Source organism: Falco rusticolus, chromosome 12, assembly GCF_015220075.1.
Source record: "Falco rusticolus isolate bFalRus1 chromosome 12, bFalRus1.pri, whole genome shotgun sequence".
NCBI classification, from domain to species: domain Eukaryota; kingdom Metazoa; phylum Chordata; class Aves; order Falconiformes; family Falconidae; genus Falco; species Falco rusticolus.
The window spans coordinates 30,457,863-30,479,666 of record NC_051198.1 but is presented as its reverse complement, the minus strand read 5'-3'; the positions used below and the strand labels follow the sequence as shown (position 1 = coordinate 30,479,666).

At 42.8% G+C, this 21,804-nt stretch overlaps 1 protein-coding gene across 1 annotated transcript in view; it reads left to right on the top strand.

Annotated features, from left to right (window-relative positions):
• Nucleotides 1-12,227: 12,227 nt before the first annotated feature.
• FSHR (follicle stimulating hormone receptor) overlaps nucleotides 12,228-21,804 on the top strand; it is an 84,174-nt gene continuing 74,597 nt past the window's right edge. The window contains exon 1 of the mRNA XM_037405943.1: nucleotides 12,228-12,409. Coding sequence (XP_037261840.1) covers nucleotides 12,258-12,409 — 152 coding nt within the window. The 5' untranslated portion in view covers nucleotides 12,228-12,257. The remainder of the gene's footprint in view (nucleotides 12,410-21,804) is intronic.

The following is a 21,804-nucleotide window of genomic DNA, read 5'->3' as shown; positions in this document are numbered from 1 at the left end:
CCCATTTCTCCCACAGCTATCTGGCTTCCTTAAAACACTTTGATGAAGGATTTTTTCAAAAGCCTTTTGGAAATACAAACAGACCATATCAACTAGATACCCCTTTTCTGCAAGGATCTGTAAGGCAGGGTTTCCCTTCGCAGTTTCTCACATCTCTGGCATTTCCCCGTGTTCTGTAGCTGCATCCTTTAATACAGTTTCTGTTAATCTGTCCAATGTTGCCATCAAGATGACAAACCTGCAACTCCCCAGGCCTCCCTGGGATCTTTTCTTTAGGACTGACATTACATTACACCCATTCTTTAAATTGAAGGACATTTTAAGTGGTTGATATGCTTACATACTGCCATTGGTAACTCAGCTACTTGGCTCGAGTTCTCTTTAGACCTCCTGGGTTAGTGCCTTTTTTTTTTTTTTTTTTTTTCCATTTGGTTACCACTCACCTGGAGCTGAGGTTAACCAGGGTAATTAAATTGTCTGCCCTCACTGCCTTTCTGATTCCTCTCAGCATGGAGCAATCACTGGCACCAGCCTTGCAGGGCACTCAGTGGGAGATGCTTCCTAAAGGATATCCGTGTCACTAGAGGGTCCGTGGTTGTGGCCCAGTGTGATCATTTCCCACTCTGCCTGTTCTAAAGATGCTTCTGAAGCTAAAATCCCCTACAAGCCTCTCCCCATCCTCTTCTTGGGAAGAAGAACTTAAAAATAAAGGGAAGAAAAGTTGAATGCTGGACCTTCCTCTGCATCAGGCCTGACCCTGCTCTGTGCTGTGCCATGGGCACTTCCCTCTGAAGGTGGCATCTGGCTTCAGAATGAGGTTGAACGGAGAAGCCAAGTACAGTTGGGAGCATGAGATCTATTGTTTCAAGCTTCTTACAAAATGGGGTGGCTTCAGAGTTTTGTGTCTGAGAAATGTTTGATATTTCCTAATGAACCCTGGAACCCTGATCTCATCATGGGATCCGAAGACTAAGCAGGAGCAAACAGTATTTATCCCTCTGCCTTGTCCTGCTGCCAGAAATGTGCCACATTGCCCTCTGACAGATCCACTGGAGACAAAGAAGAAGAAAAGGGATGAAACAGAAGCTGTTTACAGATGCAAGGCTTAACTTTGGTTAAGTCACCTTCAAACATGGCAGAAATGTCACCTTCTCCTACACATGCTGGAGAATGCTCCCTATGACAGCTGTGCTCTGTCAGTGACGAAAGCCAGAGTTTGTAGTAGGAAGTGAAAGTGTGAATATTGGCCATGATCAACCGGGGGAACTTTTTCCTCCTGGAGCTGGCATGCTTTCTGCCCAGAAGCTGGATGACTTTCTGGTGCTCTGTCAGCTGATGCTAGCTTTAAATTTGGCCAAATATCCGATCTGAAGGGTGCATTTGGGCTGGGCTTCTGTTTCCCCTAAACCTTATAGACCTTTATATTGGCTGACGTACCTTGATTGCTATTCATCCATTTATCTTGAGGCAGAGGTGTGCCTGCTCTTGTGCCAGTACAGCAGGGTTGCATAACAACCAAGCAGAGGCTAAAGATTTTAATTTCTTTAAGTGTTGGTTTTTTGGTTTGGTTTTTTTTTTTTTTCCCTGGAGAGTCTTTTTTAGTCATTTTCTGCCTCATTCAAAATTCAATCCTCTTCCCACAGTTCGGTGTCACTGCTAGCATTTGGTAAAATCACTCCTATAATGAATTTGAATTGAGATACATTAGGGTGACCAGTGCCTTAATGGCTCAACTGTAACTACTTCTCAAATCAGCTCCTGGGTGATAAGCAAGGTAGAATAGCTCCTCACCTTGTGTGCTGCACTACCTGAGGTTCCTGCAGGCAATCATTATTATGTGCTACTTCATACACTGTTTGGCCAGATAATGCCTTGCAATTAGGCCTTAAGAGCAAGCAATGGAAAGCTCTCCATAAAAGCTGATTACAGCAGAGTCCAGCAGTGCATCCACACCACCATTCTCTGAGATTTATTGCTTTTTTGATGCCTCTCTGTTGCTGCTCTGATCCAGAGGCAAGCTGTTTATCCAGACTACTGCCGGCCAAATCTTCAGCAGCGCTGCAATGGCATAGCTGCGCTGAAGTCAAGGGGAACATGGCCTGGCTCCTTCTCACTTATATCCCTTCATATTCCATAATGTTTGCTGCATCCTATTGGTACTGTTCCATTTCTTTCATTGCCACATCTTCAGCTGGTATAAAAAGCGCATCGACATCAACTGAATGGATCTGTTATTGGAATCAGGTTTGCTCCATGTTTTTTGCATCGACGATGGGATGTTTATAGAGGCTGTGGGAGACAGCACGAAAACAGAAAACCTTGAGAGTTTGGTGAATGTCAGAACAGTTTGGGAACAAATTTTCACTGACCCTTATGGTTACACTGCCATGCATGGAAGGGATGGACAGTTTAAATGGGTCCCAACAGTAGCCCCATATCCTGAGTAGATAGAAACTGCTTGGCTCAGGCAGACTGGTAAACAGGTACCACTGGCTCCTGAGGGCAGCGCTGCAAACCCGAGTTTAACAGATTATGCTGGGGTGAGGAATCTGCAAGGAAATGTGCAGCCTTCCTGCATTCTGTAAGAGGGCATCCACATGTGGCCAGGAGCCTTCTTTCCACTTCCCAAAGCTGCTGTGATTTGGGAGAGTGCAAAGCAATTTTCTTTTGCTTTCTATTTAGACAAGCAACAGCAATCTCCCTGAGGCTGGCAACTCAACCCCCTCTCTCCAAGGGCACACCATGTGTTATTTTGCAACCAGGGGCAAGGTCACTTTACCCACATGCCAGGCCAGTCAGGAGTTGCATGAGTAAGATCGGTTAGCACTGAGTGGAAACTAATGAGTCCTAATGACATTTCTGCTCAGCCTGGAGCACCTGCAGACCAGGCTTGTAAAATACCATGTAAACACTTTTTTTAAGAGACAGGATACAAAACCTCACCTGTGAGCAATTTTGGTCTCCAGGCCTTTTGAGCTTCACCTGGACTAGCAATAATTATCCAGGGCGTGGTCTTCATCACTTGTTTTAGCAGCACTTAACAGATTGTGCTTTGCCTTTGCAGGACATCTTAAAAACAGCAAAGAAGGGTGGTTGTGAAAGGTGAAAGAGCCTTGCAGCCTTCCGCAGGCAGGATGGGCTGGTGTGCCAGGAGTGTCAACTCTAGTCCAAAAGGTATTTGGTTTCTTCATTTCAGACGGTTCTAGCATGTTAGGATGTCTCACTTGTTGATAAGTTATATCATGCTAAACTATGTCATGTGAGTCAGAAGGATAAGGAAAATGGTAGTAAATGTGTAGGTGTGATACAGTTTTAGAGGATGGGGAAAGTTGAGGTGATGACGAGGATGTGAGGGGGAACCTCAGAGTATCTCTGTCCTTCCCCAGGCTTCCCCCAGTGGATGCCAGTGAGCTCCCCAGGGGGCAGGCAGCAGCGTGGGTTCTCCGTTGCCAGGTCACAGCTGGATGCACAGATGCCAAAAGCAGCCCTGGTTTGGCCGGGGGGAGGTCAGAAGTCCCGCATGTGTGTTTGCAGTGTGGGGCCATGAAGCCCGGCTTCCTGGCTGAGGCACATCACTGGGGCTACACGTGTTGGGCTCAGCCCTGCACCTCCCTGGGATCTGCCCCTGGGGATCTCAGCTCTGCACCCTGATGGATCCACCCACCCGCAGGCTGTGGATGTGCCGTTAGATTCCCTGACACTTAACCAGCATCGTCTATAAAATGATGCTAGAGGTCTTCCTGTGCTACAGGCGTGGAGACAAAAATGGGCATTAGAATTCTGAGAATCTTTGGTAACTCAGTAATGAGAGCCATAAAGTTCCTGAGAGAGATGGAGAAGCTCCTTTTTCATCATCGGCAGAAACTCATTAGTCTACCTGCCGGTTTTTTCTTTACCTTAAGAGCAATGGCAGGACCTTATTCTTCTCCTTTTGCAGAGAGCAGGGACCGACCTGCTCCCTGTGTTCTGGGAGCACTTGTCAGCAGACTGGGAATTGGAGGCTCCTCTCTGTCACCTCCCGGGCAGTAACCTGCTTCCTAGCAGGAAAAGTGTTAAAGGAAAACTATTCCAAGGAGGAATCTATCACTGAACAGTCTTCTAGCACCAATACGAGCTTGCTGAAGCAACTGGAAGCTGTTCCTTTTTTATTTTGCCAGGGCTCCAGCTGCATAGAGACTTAGGCATGCCCAGCTTCCCTTTCAACGCTCGTTTGCTTACATTGAAGTGCATGTGTTGTTTTTCACTGTTCTATATGCTAAAGGGCAGATTCTAAATTTTTTAGTCATGTTTGGCAGAAACTTTTTCCATAAATAATCTTATTAACTTCAGTGGATCCGTCTATGGAAAACAGTACTGTTCAGCAGCAGCTGAGAAGTCCCAGTGGGAAGAGCAGGGAAAAGTGGAAGAGGAAAATGGATACAGAGATCAGATCAATATTTAGGTTTTAATGTAGCTCCACATTAGTCACTGAATGCGGTAAAATATATATTTATTTTTTTTAATTTGGTGTAAAAGCTTCAGGAAGAAGAGGAAAAACATTGGATGACCTTCTAGGGATGTTTTAAAACATAGGTGCAATGTTCATTCTCACTGTATAGTGTTAAAAAAAGACTTGGTGACTCTTTGGCTCCTAATTATCACCTCAGGCAGCTTATTTAGCCTACCTGTCATGAAGGTAAGAAGTATACAACACACTGTAACTCTTGCAAAGTAATTGAGCCACTTTTTTTAGCCTTCCTTTATCAATATTAATAACGTACACTAATTGCACAATGCTTTTTTTTTTTTCTGTTTTCTTCAGTCTGCTACAGGGATTAGTTAGTCATTTGCATCTTCTTTAGAGGCCTTAACAAATGTTAATTTGTCATTCTTACCTGTCGTCTTTTTTTTTTTTTTTTCTTATTAAGTGTCAGAACAAAATTAATTTCCCGGAAGGGTATTTAGTGTCTTTCATGTATCAATCAGGGCTGAGCTTTTCCTTTTCTCATGCAGGGATGGTTTCTCCTAAGCTGTATGAGGTCAAGAAAAGATATAGATTTACACATTGCAGAGTACCTTGAAAATAAAGATATAAGAAGTAGAAAGTTGTGACCTGTGGTGTGCTGTAAAGATATTTCCATTTCAGACCTCTTTAATGTATTTCAATGCCTGAAATGCTCATCCAATCTGAATGAATTTCATTTAGTTGCTCTGGCCAAACAGCCGGTTGCTAGCACTGTCTACGGGCAGGTTTTAAGTACTAGGGGAGTTAAACAAGATTTCTCCTTGGAGATCTCTCAGTAATTCAGTCCTTGAAATTCCTCATGTATGCTCTGCCAGGCTGTTCCCTTTCTTGAACAGGAGTTGCTAATTACATGGCATGTTTTGGAGGCATTGTTAGGGTAAAGTTTCTTTAATTCATTTTATTTTGTTATAAATTGTACTTGAAAGTATTAACAGCCTCTTGAATTTCAGTGATTGAGGAGTTCAGGTTTATATTTTATATAATATAGTATATATATATACTGCTGAACTGCATATCTTCCTGGGTGGCAGGCTCATGTGCTCAGACATTGTGGAGAGCAAGCATTGCCAGCCTATTTTTTCATGCTGACGAACATTTCTCCCTTATTTATGGGTTAAAGACTAATAGCTGAGGATTGTAACCATGCTCAAAAGCAACTGACAGTGTATGTTTAAGGAAAAGCGTGAATAGTCAGTCTCTATTTTAAACATCCTAGGGAGGTGGGGTTTGTTTTGGGGTTTTCTTCTGAGCCGTAAGTAGAATCACAAAAGAATTCAGGTGAAAAAGGGACATGGAGTGGTCTCTGGTCCCACCTCCTGCTCGAAGTGAGGTCAGCTGTGAGGTCAGACTGGCTTGCTCAGGGGCTTATTCCATCTGGTCTTTTAAACCTCCATGGGAGGAGACAGCACGACCTCTCTAGCAAGCTGTGCCATGGCTTGAGTGTCCTCAAGGTGAAAAATAATCTCCTTGCAGCCAGTCTGAACATCTCTTGTTTCAACTCACACCTGTTGCCTCTTGTTTTACCACCCCGTACCGCTGCAATGAGCCTGTGTCTGCCTCTTGATCACCTCTTCGTAGGCACTGGGGACTGCTGCCTGGTCCCTACAGACCACCCCTGCCCCAGGCTGAACAAGCCCTGGTCTTGCAGCTTCAGCTCCCAGGTCAAGAGCTCCTGTTCTGACCATCTTGGTGGTCTTCCCTCAACTTCCACCAGTTAAATGATGTCTTTTTCCTATTAAGCATCCTAGACTGGATGCGGCACTGTCTATGTGGTCTAAGAAGTGCTGAGTAAGGGGCAATAATTGCTTCTCTCAGTCTACTGGCAGACCTCGTGCTCAGCCCGTGCTGCTGCGAGGGGGTTGTTCTCTCCAGGTATGGGGCTTTGCATTCGTCCCTGTTGGATTTCATGAGGTTCTACTGGTGCTCATGTGAGCAATGTAAGGTTACTGCTGTCTGTAGGCAGGTCTACGTGGCGCTAGTTAGGCAAGGTTTCTCTTGCTTCACATCTCTGACCTTCAGATATGCTTTGCTGGCTGGGAAAGGCATCAGGGAAGAATATAGGATGCAAAGTGCGATTCTAGGCAGGCTTGGGTGTCTCTTGTGCATTATCTTGGTCTAGTCAAACCCACTCATGGGCAGTGCAAAGAAAAAGTACTTCTATCACTGTGCTTCTACAGACATGTGATAGAAACCTGGCAGATGGGCTGCATCTTTTATTATCCACTGGGGATGAACAGACCTGAACTTGGGGAGCAGTACTAGATGGGGTGGCAAAGGCTGTTCTCTGCAGTGTTGTCTCTTGCATATGTTTCCGTGGTCTGAAAATACATGAGGTGCTTATATCCTCAGCTTACCTCTGAAAAATCATATAGACGAAGGGCTGGCTGGGAGCTTGTCAGCCATCAAAGCCACCGAAGTATTGGAGCAGAGTGAAATGAAGGCAGGCATCATGCCCCTGCTCCCCTAGATCATAACACAAGCACGTGCTCACCGACAAGAAGCATCAGCAAAAATATTAGAAGTGTCTGAGGTCCCTTCCACACTGGGCAGTGTCCTTCCCTAGTCAAACAGATAGGCAGGGCTGTTGACATTGGATGCTAATTAGGTTTTTTAGGAGGGGGGGTGGATAACAGGAGGGAAGCCAGAGGCACAGCGCGGGTGGTTATCGCTGCGTTAGACACAGGGGAACTAGTCACGGCCAAGTTCTGAAGTCAAAAGCCCGTCACAGGAAATCTGCATGAGTGCAATCCACAATTTCTAATCCTTTCCTCAGACCCGTGTGCTTTCCCTTCCCGAGTGAATGCACTCCCTCTGGTGGCTAATTTACTGCCCATTTCACTCTTCTTTTTTTTTTTTTTTTTTTCTTTTTTCTTTCTTTTGTCTTTTTTTTTTTTTTCTGACTTAAGATTGCATGCTGTGAGAGCAATACACTACTGGTTTTATTAGGCTTTCTTTAATGTTTTATGTTCACAACACCGAGGACACAGATAAAGTCTGACCATTCTGATGTATTTAAAAATAACCCCCATGTGTGTAAAAAGATGAAGCTAAAAAAAAAAAAAGAAATGTGTTCAGAAAGACTATTTCTGGAAAGCAGCCTAAACTGCTATATTTTTAGCAGGCAAATGGTCTGTTTGCCTCGGTGATATGTTGTTTTAAAACCCATGTTGGTCACTGGCAAAAGGTAAATCAATGATGTGTCAAATTCCCTCTTACTAAGGTGCCGATCATTTGCATCTCATGTTGCAAGCTGCTTTTCTGGATAGAAAACACCTTTTTCTGATCATAGTATGGTAGTCGGGACAATAGATGCTATTGCTGCCTGCAAACCCATAGGGGAGAATCTATGCACTGGAAATCATCAAAAGAGTGAGAAATCTCCACTCTTTGAAGAATAAATTTTATTTTGGCTGTGGTTTGTGTGTCATCTGTTCATACAGGCCATTTATTTGCCTACACAATTGTATAGAGCACTTATGGTTAAACAGCGTTACAGTGGCATTCAGGAATAAAATTCTGCTCTGAGGCTGGGAAACATCAGCAGAAAGAGTATTTACTTAAATAGTTGTCATGTTGTGTTTCAAAAGTGAGGAACGCAACCAGATACTGCTGCAAACGTGCTTGCCTATAGGCTGATGCACTCCAACACCCAGTAAGCTTCCCACCTTATGAGAAAGAGCTGTTCCCATGCCTCCGACAGCTGGATTTAGATGCTGAGCCAACCATGTCTGCACCGCGGTGGAAGGACTTAGAGTCATTTCAGTATATTTGGAGCACGTCCAGTGAGGGCGAGAGGAAGGCAGCTGGGGTGGCTTGTGTTACTTCCCACTGTATCCTCACCCATCCAGGCGACAGCATGGCCTGGGACAGGCATCGCTGCTTGGTCTGAGGATGGGGTCTGCAAAACCCTTCAGTTCCACTGGCTCAGTGCTTGCAGAATTAGACCAATGTTAATTCGAGAGGCCAACGCTGGCATTAGAGGCCAATCTTATCAACCAGGCTCCTTTATTACTGTCTTTTAAAAGATCCCCTGGTGACCATATAACCTTGAATTAACTGTCTATCCCAGAAGCCATCTAATTTCATAATCTATAATATCATTGTTGCGTTTCTTCATAATCCACTTAATTGCATGGCTGTTGCTACAGCACTTCAATTTGGGGAAAATTTCTGTTTCCTTACTTGGGAAAACAGTTTACACTCTCAAGACCAATTTGCCAGCTGGAGAATGGTTCTTCTGCAATGGATGTAAAGATAAGGCTCTTGTAAATATCTCAAAGCACCATCATCTCTGCGTTCATGCTTTTCACAGCATGTATCTCAACGCCAGGCCACCACAGCCAGCCATCTCCATGAGACAGGTCCTTGCTCCTGGCACAGGAGGCTCTGAAAGCGGCACAGCGCGTACTTGGGGCAGGTCAGTGGAGGCATGAGTTTTCCCCCCACATTGCTTCAAAGAAGCTACTGAGGAAAAAGTATGAAACTGTGTGGTGGCACAAAGATGAGGGGCATGTTTATGACTGTCTCTAAGTATCTCTCCTGGATCCCTTGCAACAGGTCCTTTGAGTTTTCGGGCATGGTTGTAGCTGCAACCTGGTGCTCAAGAAGGACTTGTGAGTGCAATATCCCCAGAAAGAGACCTGGAAGTATCATGACATTTTTTCCCCCCTCCTTTACATGGATTTTTTTCCTGAGAGGAGACAGTTGTGCTCCTGAACTGGTAGAGAGAGGCTCATCAGCTGATTAATCCATCCAGGGACCATAGTGATGTGTCTGTCTGTCATTTGACAGTCCTGAACAGAAATCAGGAGAGAGATTCCCAGTTCAAAAAACTAATAACCATTAGAGTCTACTCTTCAAGACCTTGGATTGTATGTATCAAACACCTCGGAAATCCTTCTGAAACTTCATTTATCCTCAGATTGTTTTAGTGTGATCCTGAATTAGTGCTTGCTCCAATATGACTGAAATGTTTTGCATATTAGTCTGATTTTATCGAATTTAATGATAACTGGATATTTCCCTTAAAATCTTATCTCCACAGTATTTCAAGACAATCTTGGGGGTTTACGGGTTGTTTTATTATTATTTAATAATCACCATCTCACTCTTAACTGTTGTAAATGGAAGCGGAGCAATGTGTACTGTGCTGACAAAATGGTTTCACCAAATGAAAATGAGGAGCCAACCTCCCTTCAGTTTTTCTTCATTTGGCTCATGGTTTGCTGCTGAGCCTGACCTGATGTTTTAAAACATCTGTTTTACTACTTGTGTTAAAATAAGCACACTTGGTAGAGCTTCGAAAGTCACTAATAATTGGAGAGATCTCTTGTAGCCCTAGTGATATTTTTTAATCTTCTGACTTTTGCGTATAGAAGAATTATTACTATGTTCTGAAACAAATTTTTTCTTTTGATATATGAAACCCAAAGTTAATCAAACTGAAATGTCTTCATATCAGTGCAAATTATTTTGACGTGCAGAGAATGTTACCACTTTTTAAACTATGTCATAAATATTACTATCCATTTCATCAGTATAACACGACCATTTATATTGATGCATTTCAGGATGAAGAGATATGGCTTACACTCATTCATAACCAAATGTTCTTGTGCCCTATATATTCCTTGGGCTTCACCTCTTCCTTTTTGAGGGTTCGTTTGCTGTTGGGGTTGGGTTTTTTAGCCTACTTTCAGTCTACAGCTGTAGAAACTAGAGACTTGCTATTGAAAAGACAAAACCAGAAGAGCCTCCAATGAATTGTCCTCCTGGCCCTTGTTTCAGTCCTGAAGTGTCTGGCTAGATCAACTTGCAGTGGGCTACAGCAGATTTTTACTAAGTGGGAATTTGTTTTAGGATGGACTTGTGCAGTTTTCATCCATTGAGTATGAAGGAAACTAAAGGTTGTAATCATTTGAGAAAATCTTGTAAGTCTAAGACCTTTCAAAGAAAGAGGATAGAACTAGAGGCAAGCGGGCAGACAGATATATATGTGTGTGTGTGTACTATATATATAGATATGAGGAAAAAGTGACTAATGTTTTAAAATACTTTTTTCTGGTGGTCACTGGCATTCTCATGAAACTGATTTAGATACCACACGCTTTTTTACACTCTGTTTTACACAACCAGCTAAATGAACACGTAAAATTCACTGCAAGCCTGCCATTGTTAGAAAATGTCCTAATGTTTTGTGTATTAATATGACTGTTCTCATCTTGAGTAGGCTTAAATGAGCGAGGGAAAAATAACAAATATTTGTTTATATTTGGTAAAATTATTTTTTTATATTTGGTAAAATTAGGGTAACACTTAGTGTAACTTCAAGAGTTGGTTGAATTAGTTTTAAAGACCATAATTAGCAACTCTCGGAAACATCAGCATTTTGAGATTTGTTTTAAAGGTGAGAATGGTGGAATCTTTTGGCCAGCACACTGCAGAGAAAAGTTTCTGTCCTGTGTCCCATCACATTTGTTTATGCTTTTTGATTATGGGAGAAGAAAAAAAAAAAATCCAAACAATTAAAAAACATGGGAAAACAACATAACAGCTGCTTTTAACAAAACTTAAATCCTTCTGAGCCATGTGGAAGATTGACGGTGAGTCAAGTTCAGCAGAATGACCCATGGCAATCCAGCTCCAGCAGACACTTAAAATGCATGTGATTTAAAAGTTTGGTGTGTTTGAAACAGCTATTTACATTTTAAAAGAAAAAAAAAAAAACCACCCAAACAAAACAACAAACCAAAAAACACTGCACAAAAATAGCCACCAACAAAAATCCCTACCTTTTTATCTGAAAATTCTCATTCCAGTTGTCTTGTAGACAACTGGTGCAGCATGGCTTAGTGAAAGGAAAGAGTTTGCAAGAGCCCTTCCTCAAAAGTTAATATATGTAACAAGAAAGATATTTTAGGTCAGTCAAAAAATAAACAAAACAAATAAGGACTAGAAGATGGGATTCAAGGTCTAGACATCATGATGACATTCTTGAAGCTGTTTTCCTCCTGTTGTGTCACAGTCAGTCATTCTGTATATTTTTGGGGTTTTTTTCAGGTGATGTAATTAGTTTACCAGTCCACAGGGACTGTTTGGATTGTGGCATTTTCTCCTGTCTGGGTTCCTATAAACGTGCCAAAGAAAAGAGGAGATGAATTAGCAAGTGCATGAGGAATATTCACAGCTGAAAATAAAGTCATGTTATTTATCTCTGGCTTTAGGACTGTATAGCCTTTAACCTATCAAATAGGTTATATACCCTATAAAAATATAACACATTTCTTTTGCCTAGGAGCAACACAAAAGCAGGGGTTCTTGAAACCATGAAGGGGAGCATAAATAGTGCCTCTCCTTCAGGGACAAAAGTGCCTGGGCTGCAGAAGGTAAAAATGCTTTGTTGTCCCTTGGTCTTACCAAACAAGACATGCAGAACAGTGTACCTGAGAAGGAAGGAACTTTTCCCGGTGCAGGTACCCAGTGGGCCAAAAGCACCCTGGTTAGTCCAGCTGGGGGCCGTGACTTCAAAGCCACTTTAAATACAGAACACTTTTGTCATGGCAAATCCATCCCTGCCCTAAGGCCACACAGGATATGGGGCTATGACCCGAAACTTCCTGAGAAGTTATCCCCCAAGAGCCACGTGGTTCATCCCAGCTTTTGGGGCGGATCTTCCATTCAGGGAGTTGGGCTGGGAGATCTCTGCACTCCTCCCTTTGAGGTGAAGGAGACAGGCACAGATGTGAAGGCAGAGATGTCTCTGGTCCTCGCCTGTCTGCTGGTTTTCCTGGTGGGCTGCTCAGGATGTCAGCACCGCGCCTGCTGCTGCGTGGGCAGGGTCTTCGTTTGTCAGGAAAGCAAGGTGGTCCAGGTTCCCCAGGACATCCCTGCCAACACCACCGAGCTGTAAGTAGGAAGAGGGAACGGTTGTCATCGGCAGCCTTGCTGCTGGCTCTCAAAACAAGCTGCTGCTTGGCAAGCCAAGGGTCGGGGTTCGTAGGGAGTCACTCGGGAGACTTACTCCAGCTGTTTGGAAAGCACAACCCCTCCTCCGACGCTCGCTTAATTACATCTTGGAGCTCCTCGCCGTTACTGTGATCACACTCATTTTAAGATCTCTGTTAAGAAAAGATATGGTATGTTATAATGCAAAGCGCAGACTAAATTTTAAACAAGCTTCCTTGGTGCTGTGACTGTAATTTGAAGCATAAAGTCTAAGCTTCCTTTACAGCTTGCTTTAGCGTTGCCGAAACGCGTAGCGCAACTTGTCTGCCCCAAACAACTTGATGAGGAGCGTTTGTGTTTGTACTTTCCAAAGCTTTGCACTTGTTTGCCAAGAAGCAACTTAATGTTTTCTTTTGGAAATCACAAAGGCATTACGGAAAGGGCTCTGATAAACATTCAGGGAGCGAGCCTCCTATATCAGAGGAGCAGAACGGCTGCTGTTGGAGAGAGTGAACCACGTAAAGAAATCGTATTGCATTACTCGAGGAAGGGTTTTATCTGTCTTAAAACTTCTCTTTGTTTTCCATAAAGTAACGTGAGCAATACTGTATGACAGCTGTTTTCTGTGTTAGTAGCATGGGCAAGCAAACGAGCTTATGCAATGGTAACTATGTAACTGTGCAAGAGGTTGTTTACTTTTTTTTTTTTTTAAAGCAAATTATATCACCTCTTGCCTGCACCCATGACTGTCTGACATGTTTCTGCTTTAGTTCATAACTAGGAGTAGTCCTGTATAAACCCTTTGATTAGTATACAGCGGCAAGTTTGGAGGGAGGTTACGATAAAGAATAAAATGTCACTAGTTAGAAAAATATACCCTTACCCTGACTTTACACACCACAATATATCCATGGTGACTATCCCACAGTTTTCTTAGGGCAGAAGTTTTGTTTTGTTCAGGAGGAGGAGTTGTTATGCTCACTGAATAAGTAGACTGCAGTGAAAACTTGAGAAAAATGTCTGAATTAACCACAGAAGGTCAGTAAAAGTTTAAATCATTCTCACAACTAGAGGGAAAAATAATCCATCTGTGATTTAGGTCATCTAAATTCTGAGTGAACTGTGCTCCAGGCATATACTGTTAATTTTGTTTAATTTTGCTTTGATTGTTTCTTTAGATTACACAGTTAAGGTCTGCCTTCTAGGGATTAAGCAAGAACATTTTACAATTATTTCTGCAAAGAAGTAGTTTTATATTGCCAAAAAGCACCTGTTAGTCAAATGGGATTTGTTCACAGCTGATCCTTGTTAACTTTTCAAGGGTTTGTTGAGGATGCTAATTTGTGGGTTCCTCAGCACAAGTGCGTACTCTCTGAAACAGGCAGCCTGCAACGTTACTGCAACCGAAAACGGCGAAAGAATCCTTTCTCCTGGCAGTGTTGCACAAACCTTGGAGTTAGAATCTCTTGACTTGACTGTCTTCTTGCTTACACCAACTTTTTGTTCCTCAGGAGGTAATTCTGGTCCCATTCAATCAGTATGGCCCTAGGACTGATTTCAGCATGGCTTAAAACTTTGCCCATGGAAAGGATGTAGGGTTGCTCTGAAAGTATCAAATGTCGGTGTTACTAAGCCATGTTACGTTAGGTGAAGAGCTATTAAGTGGCAGATAAACCTTAGATTTTTTCCTTCAGGGTCAAAGGTGAACTCTGGAAAGGTGCCTTCCTATGCATCTCTCCACTGAGTGCCCGGTGGGGTGATTCGGGTGACTAAACCAGACTTTACTGCTCCAGGTGCTGTTGCAAATGGACTCGGTAACAGAAAAAGCTTGCTTTGTGTTTCTTCAAAAAGCCTCAATGAGTTGAAAGGGTTTTTAAATCATTGTAGCAACTTGAGGGTAGATGGCCATGGTGTCCAAGGACCCTGCACAGGACACAAGCAGAGACTTCTTTTTGCCAGGTACAGCTCCTGCAAGGTACTTTTTTCACTTAAGAGGTCATCCTGGGAGTGCGGGGTGCAGTCTATTTTCATTTGATGTAAAGGAGGGGGCATTCTTTAGTACATTTAGAGCTCTTCACCTTCTCTTATGTGGTCTTGATAGCTTTACTAAGCTATCCTAGAGTCTTTTCCTAGCGCCTTTTAGCTGTTGAATAATGTGCCAGTGAAAGCTTTGGAGAGATAACAGGAGCCTGATAAGCCTCAAGCACTTCCCCTGTTGCTGTGTGTTTCTGTTCCACTACAGCTGTTTCTTAAGTCAGGACAGTGGCATGTGGCAGCCAGCTCCGTTACTTGGTAGGAAGACTCAGGATAAAGGTAAAAAATAGCCCTTAACATCCATTATCTCGCTTTTTGCCATGGATTATTTAATAAATTTTTGATTTTTTAATATTTTTTTTGAGGGTTGACCACTGCTGCTGTGATGGGTTTCTTTGTGCTTGCTTTCTCAAAAGTAAGAGCTTACGCTCTGCAGCAAACATGAGCTCTGCAGCATGGTACAAGAGCTAGGGTTTTACTCCTGGTTGGATTAGCATCTGCTTCAGCAAGGGTGTTGCAAAGGGGAGGACTGGCAGCCTCTCAGGTGAGGGATTTCAGATTGCGTTTATCACATGGGAGCAGAGCAGGGATAAGAAACCACGGATTTTCATTACTGTTCTTGCTACCACCTCTACTTTTTCACTTACAGGCCAAAATCTCAGGAGAGGGTGGTTACAGCTTGGTCTGTTTGTCGCCACTTGCAGATTTGCAAGCGCTGTGCAGGTGGCATGCTCCGAGCGTTTGCAGGGGAGACTGTGGTCATTAGCTGTTTTGCTTTGAAATCTTTGCCTGGAAGAGGAGTTGGACAAAAGAATTTTGGGCATTTTTTTTATAGCTACCAAAATGCCTGTGAGAAATGTAGGTGGCCCTGACTTACAGCTCTCTGGAAGTAATACATGAGAAACCAGAGGCTGAAAGTTCAGGTGGGAGATGGAGGTTCATCTGTGCCAAGGTGCTATTAATAGCCTCGCAGAGAGAGGTGGGGAGCAACTCAGTAGTCAGCTAGGGCAGTTTACACCTTGAAGATTTAAAGCAGTTTTAAAACCCAGTGTCAAGCTTTGTAATCCATCCTTAGTACTAAGATTTCATTTAGGCATTAGAGGTGTCTTGATTTGAAAAAGTAACGCAAACCAAAATAACTTGTTCTCAGAATGGAAGAGATCCTTCCTAAGATTTAGCAAACTGCTTTAAGCAGAAACATATGAATATCAGCTGAGAATACAACTCCAAATTCTGGGAAAAGCTTACTCATTGTGTTACAACACCCTTCCTTGCTTTTGGCTTTCTCATCTCAGCAGTGCTTGAAATTGCTCTTGCAGTATCCCAGGGAAATAGGGAGCCCTGCCCCAGCAGCTAGCTGCAACCACCTGGGCAATAGGCGATATATCTGATTCAACAAAGTAAAGCAACAGTAGAAGGCAATTTAAGAAGGGAGGTCAAAAAGGCTGCTTGGTCCAATTCTGCTTGCAGTCCTGCAGAGTGTTGTGAGACAAGTGTTAATACCAGCATTTTACCTGCATCCTGAAACTAATGCTGGTGATAAAAAGGTATCAGGAAATCAAATTTGGTCATGTTGTATTCATTATAAAGGCAAACTGCCTCCAACTCAGTTACTTTCCTGATTTCCTCCTGCTCCTGAACTTTGCTCCCTTGATGTTTAGCCCTCCTTAGCCGCCATGGAAGTGCAGCAGCCAACAGTAGCATGTAGATGTTGACCAGTCGGTTCCTTCTGCCTGTTTTTACACTAGGGAGGCAATATAAGAAACATCTCTTGGGAATAGAAGCTCCTCAAAGAAAGCTTGCAAACTTGGGGGTGTGACTCAACTAATTAAAAGGAGTTGTCTAATGCGTTAGTGTTCCAGAGGCTTCAACGGGAGAGTGGAGCCAGTTTTAGAAAGGAATAACTGAGGTGACAAATAATTGACAACAGAGACAGTCCATCATTTGGCACCCATCTGTCAAAGCGCTAAGAGGAGACTGCAGGTAAAATAAATGAGGCCCAGGCTTAATCATGTGGTGTTTTGTATTTTAAAAACCATTCTCTGGCTTCGCTAGCCAGTGTCGCCGTTGTCAGAGCCATTTAGAGGTGTGTTATATAAAGCATTTCCTCCTAAGCATCTGCAAATGAAAAACAGTGGGGTTTTTTACTTGCTCTCTGCATAGGTGTTTTTGTACAAGGATATTTATTTTAGACTATCAAGTCAAGGCTGAGTAGATGTCTGACCACTAAAACACTGGCTGCCTTGAAATAGCAAGTTCTTTGTTCTGTACTGAGTCAGATGTGCTTCCCTGCAACAAGCTGAAAATTACGTGAACAGTAGCTACAACGCTGTTACTGACAGCTGCAATTAGGAAATTTTTTTTATGCTTTCACACTTAAAGTTGAAATTACATTGAAACCTGCAAACAATTACAGTTCATGCACAGGTGTTTGTACTGGTGGACTGAGCTTAATCTAAGACAGACAGTGTGTAGAGAGGATAAAGCAAGCTAATGAAATGAAGACCCATGAAGCTTTCACGTCCCTGTGTTATGCTGGTTAATCATACAGTTAATCAATAAACCCACGTATTAGCAGAAGGGGATGGGAATATTTGTGCAGCAGAGCATATTGAGAACATCTTACTTGCCATCTAAAGTTTTTGTGTTTGTTTGGGTTTTTTATTATTTAAAACAGCTTTGCTTCTGTTAGGGTAGAAGAAAATCTGCAGTTAGTGCTAATTTCTTCTCTTCCTGAATTTATGATCAGCTGGTACTTTGAAGCAAAAAGCTATAGAGGCTGCAGTACGATCACTGGCTATATATATATATATATATATCGGTGGTGTGGTCCAATGCTTGTCCTGGATTCTGTATTTGACATTTTCATTGGGAGGATAAAAAGAAATAGGCAGAGCACAAGAGAGAAGAAAGAAAAGGAAGGAAGTGGCAATAAAGGATAATAAACTTTGCAGGACAGAGCCTCAGCTGGTATAAACTACCAAGCATATATCTCTGTAGAAACATCCAGTTTCCAGGGCTTCAGGAGCTTTGCAATAAGAGGAGGTATGCTGCACACAATAGGAGTTGCTTTGCAGTGTTGTACTCTGCTGGCTTACTCATGGTGCTGTGGCAGTAAACACATACACGACTTTCACCTTACTTAGAATGACTGCAGCTTGATGCACCTGTGCAAGATGTGTGATCGAGCCTGAAGATGTATAGATGTGTGCATGTGTATCTGAGGTCTCCTTGAAATGAAAGCACATCCACTTAAAATTTAATGGCAAGTCTGCGACTTGTTAAATCACTACGCTTTTTGCAGGGAAACAGAGTGAAAGCCAAGACTTGATGTCGTTTGCCTGAAGCATTAGGAGGTCTATGCTGAGGTCTCTGCCAGCTGATGCCCTTTTCTGGGGTCAGCTACAGAGAGATTCCACCGATGGACAAGTTCTGGCTCTTCCAGCAGCCTCTGTCTCACACACAGGCAAAAACCAGAGGGCCCGTATGCCGTCCCCACATGTCTGATACCAGGCAAAATCATTCCTGGGGCTGATCAGCTCTGTGTCCTGAAATGAAGTCTGTGTTAGACATTTTAAGTGTATTCTGCTTCAGTTTATATATATCAGCAATAGGAATCAAAGCATGCCTATTGAATGAGTTTATCATCAATGTTTTTCTCAAGTGTTTGGAAGATTAAGCTAGTCATTTGTAGGTGTTACATATTCTTGTCTTGAATATGGTATCTTCATCTTTGGTGGCTCCCCATTCAAATCTTGTTTCACGTAATTATAACCTAGGTGAGTTTGACAGTAATGTTATTCATGAGATGTGAGCTGGTAAATACCCAGGTTTAGCACAGAGGCACAGCAAGAGACAGAAGCCCCTGTAAGATCAGAAATAAGTAGTTTTAAACTAATATGTGGTTAAAATGAAGAAGCTGATAACCCTAGGGGGCATTGCAAAGTAGGACGGAGGTCTATCTTTTACTTCTCCAACAAGAATGTGAATCACAAAACAGATTCACTGGTGTCAGGCAGCAGTTAATTTCCTTTGCTCCGAATGGGATGCCACGCTAAACTCTTCAACATTACAGATGATTTCCTAGCTTCCTTTACTCCCCTTACTACAGCTTCTCACAACTCATCAGTTTTTAGTGCACAGAATTAAAATGCTGTATTTTAGATTTTGTTGCCTTCTCTTTTCTAATGTTAGAATGTATTAACTTCATCCTTCATCCCACCAGGGAAGCCAAGACACTTTGGCACAGGGAATCTTACTGTTAGCCAAAGGTGACCATCACTAGCTGGGAAAGCAGAGCATAGTCAGAGCTCTAGTGAAAAGTTTTGAAGGGTGCTTTTATGAATTTGAAAGACATTAAAGTGCTTGTGTGTTTCTGTCTCCGCTGAGTTGCCACCCAATCCCTTACATAGGGAGATCAGGGTATTTATACAGACGGGGATGCAGAAAGGTGTGGGGGGTGCCCCTCCTGCCCTGACCCAGCAGGGTACGAGCTGCTCTACTGTAAGAGCCACCACCAAGCTGGGACAACTCATCTGTTATCCCTGTATCTGCATTTGTCTGTGGAGATGCTGAGCATCTCACTCAGGTTTATGAATGATAGCTTGGGAATTTGAGTTAATCATTTTCTGAATCTGGCCCTTAGCAAAGGCATATCTGCATTGCAGAGCTGAAGAATAAAGCTTTTCTGCCTCAAAACCCAGGCTATGCCTCTTTAAAAAAAAAATAATATATATATATATATATATAAAAGGCTTCTCAAATGCTTGATCTTCCTATCAGTGTTTCTGAGGTGTCACGAAGAGATCTCCAATGGAAGGTGTCTCTCAAATCTCCACATTGAATTCCTCTGGAAGAGTATCACGCACAAAATGCACGTGATATCACCCGATAAGCCAGCAGGAGAAAGTCCGTTGTGCAGCTCAGGGGTTTCTTTGAGGTGCCAAGGGGGGTCTCGTCAGGCCTGGGTGTCACAGAGAATACAGGGTATGTAGAGAGCTTAACGAGGGTGGGAGGGTGGACAGGCAGTGCCACCAGAACAGAGAACAGTCACGCAGCAGAGAGGTGCCAAGCGACTGTGCATCCCAAAGGGGGTGGCGCGTGAGCTGCCGCCGGTGTGCGTGCAGGAGGGGCGCCTGCAGAGCCAAACCGAATTATCGACCAGAGACAAATAAACAAACCTGTTAGACACCTGAGGAGCGAAAGAAATCCATGCAAAGGTCAACGTGCCTCACTCTCTTCTAACCTGATGGCATTTTAGTTAGTTCTGCTTAACTTTCCCGAGTGTCCTTGTGCAGGCAAGCTAAAAGATAATTGGGGCAGGTTCACAGCTAATTTAAATTGTCATAGCTTCATTAACTTCAGTGGAAAGAACTAAGTTCATTTTCAGTGTCTGGTGATGAGGACCTCTATCAGCTGCGTGTTGTCCATTTTGGCAGCCACTGATTGGTAATTAATGTGTGAGTGTTGGTAAACAAGATACTTTGGGCACAAAAGAGGCATTATTTTTCATAGAAGTCTATTAGTTTTACACAGCAAGGGGCAAGCACTTTAATAGGCAAAGGCACTTTTCTTTGTTTAAGATCTTGACCTTTTCAGACAAAACCTGTAAATTATTTCACACTCTGCCTGTAGTTTGATTGGACCACTCTTACTAGCAATGAAATTTAAGTCATTAAATGAAGCTTATTTCAAATTATAGGTCAGAGTCAAGCCTGGATTTCATATCAGAGTATAGAAAATTATTTTTTTCTAATTGTCTTGCGTACACTGTAATAAGGAGCCCAATTTCTGTCTTTACTCAGGTGCAGCTTCCTTGATTTTTGCGGGGTCTAGGATCAGGAAAGATTATGATTTGTTTGCTTTTGCTTAATATTTTCCTCCTAATATGCTTAGGTATTTCAGGACCTCAGCCTGGAAGGTATGGATGCTTCTTATCTCCCAGTACCTTATCAAGCCACTGAGATGCATTTGCTCCTGGTTAGCTAGAGGATAATTTACAGACTGCTATAATATGCAGAGGGAGATATGTTTCTGAGTGAAATGAAAATAGCCTTCAACCCAGCTCAAATGAACCTGTCTCTGTTTTCTATAAGCTTTCTGAGCCTCTGTCTCTGCCTGGACTAGCTAAACAATGCTGTATCCTTGACTGTAGCATATTCAGAACTTGCTATAGACAGGGCAGCCTCAATTTTAAACATATACCCACTGGGTAAGCTGCAGGCTGAAGCTTTTACATCTGCCTGCTCTCTTATCTACTCTGGAATGCGGTTACTAGTCAGCATTTTAGCATATTTGCCTGGAAATCCTCTTTTGTGAACAGCTATGGGGCGTTGCTCTGGTAATGGTCCTACTGACATAAAATTTCCCCATAGCAGATACAAAGATGTATGAATTCTTGTCCAGATACAGTCAGTTAATCAGAATTCATTTGTAAATATTTATTTGTAAGAAAACTGAGTCTTCAGTGGTTTTCCAAAAACACTGCATTCATAAACATGCAGTGGGGAAAGCTTCCAGGTTCTCAATGTTTGATTCTTTTGTTTGAGAGTGAAGCAAGGAGGGAATATACTTTCAAATGATGGTCAGCAGATTGATTGATTGATTGATTTATATAATTTATTAATTTGAGATTGTAGGGTGCAATGAAGAGCTGGGTTGACTTTGTGAAGACTGGAAAAGAAAGTGGTGCTTGTTTTCTGAGGACAGTTTCTGGCGTCCTGTATTTATGACTTGAACATAAAACTGTGGGATGCAGTGGGATATTGATAAAGCAACCTCCCCTCCCTTTCCCTTCTTTGCTTTGGTGGGATCTGGTTTTGGGGTATAGGGTGCGTGCACATGTGTGTGCACGTGCACAGGCTGTCTGGGTGTTTAACCTCTTCCTCCACCAGTTTGACTCTGGGCAAAGAACATGAGAGCGGAAAACAGTAGCACATATATATAGCTGTAACTGGTAATATAGCCAAGGCTCAGGTGGGAGAGAGCAGCAACAGAAGGAGGGACTGTCTACCTGTGCTTTTTTCCCAAAACCAGGAACATGGGATGGGAAGAAGTGATACGGAGTTACTTGGGGGTGGTTTTCTTCCCTGAAAAGGATTGTTGCATTGGCAGCCTAAGGATTATAATGGTTTTCTGTACACACCTGCTGAAAGCCTTTGAAGGGTTTTACAGTCTGTGCTATGCCTTGTGCTTAGAAATGATCCTTGTGTAACGTTCTTGCCTACCCCTGGCTTCGAGAGGTTTGGATTTCAGTGCTAACTTCAGGATAAGCTTTGATTCCTTTTTTCACATGCCCCATCACGTGATATAAAATATATTAG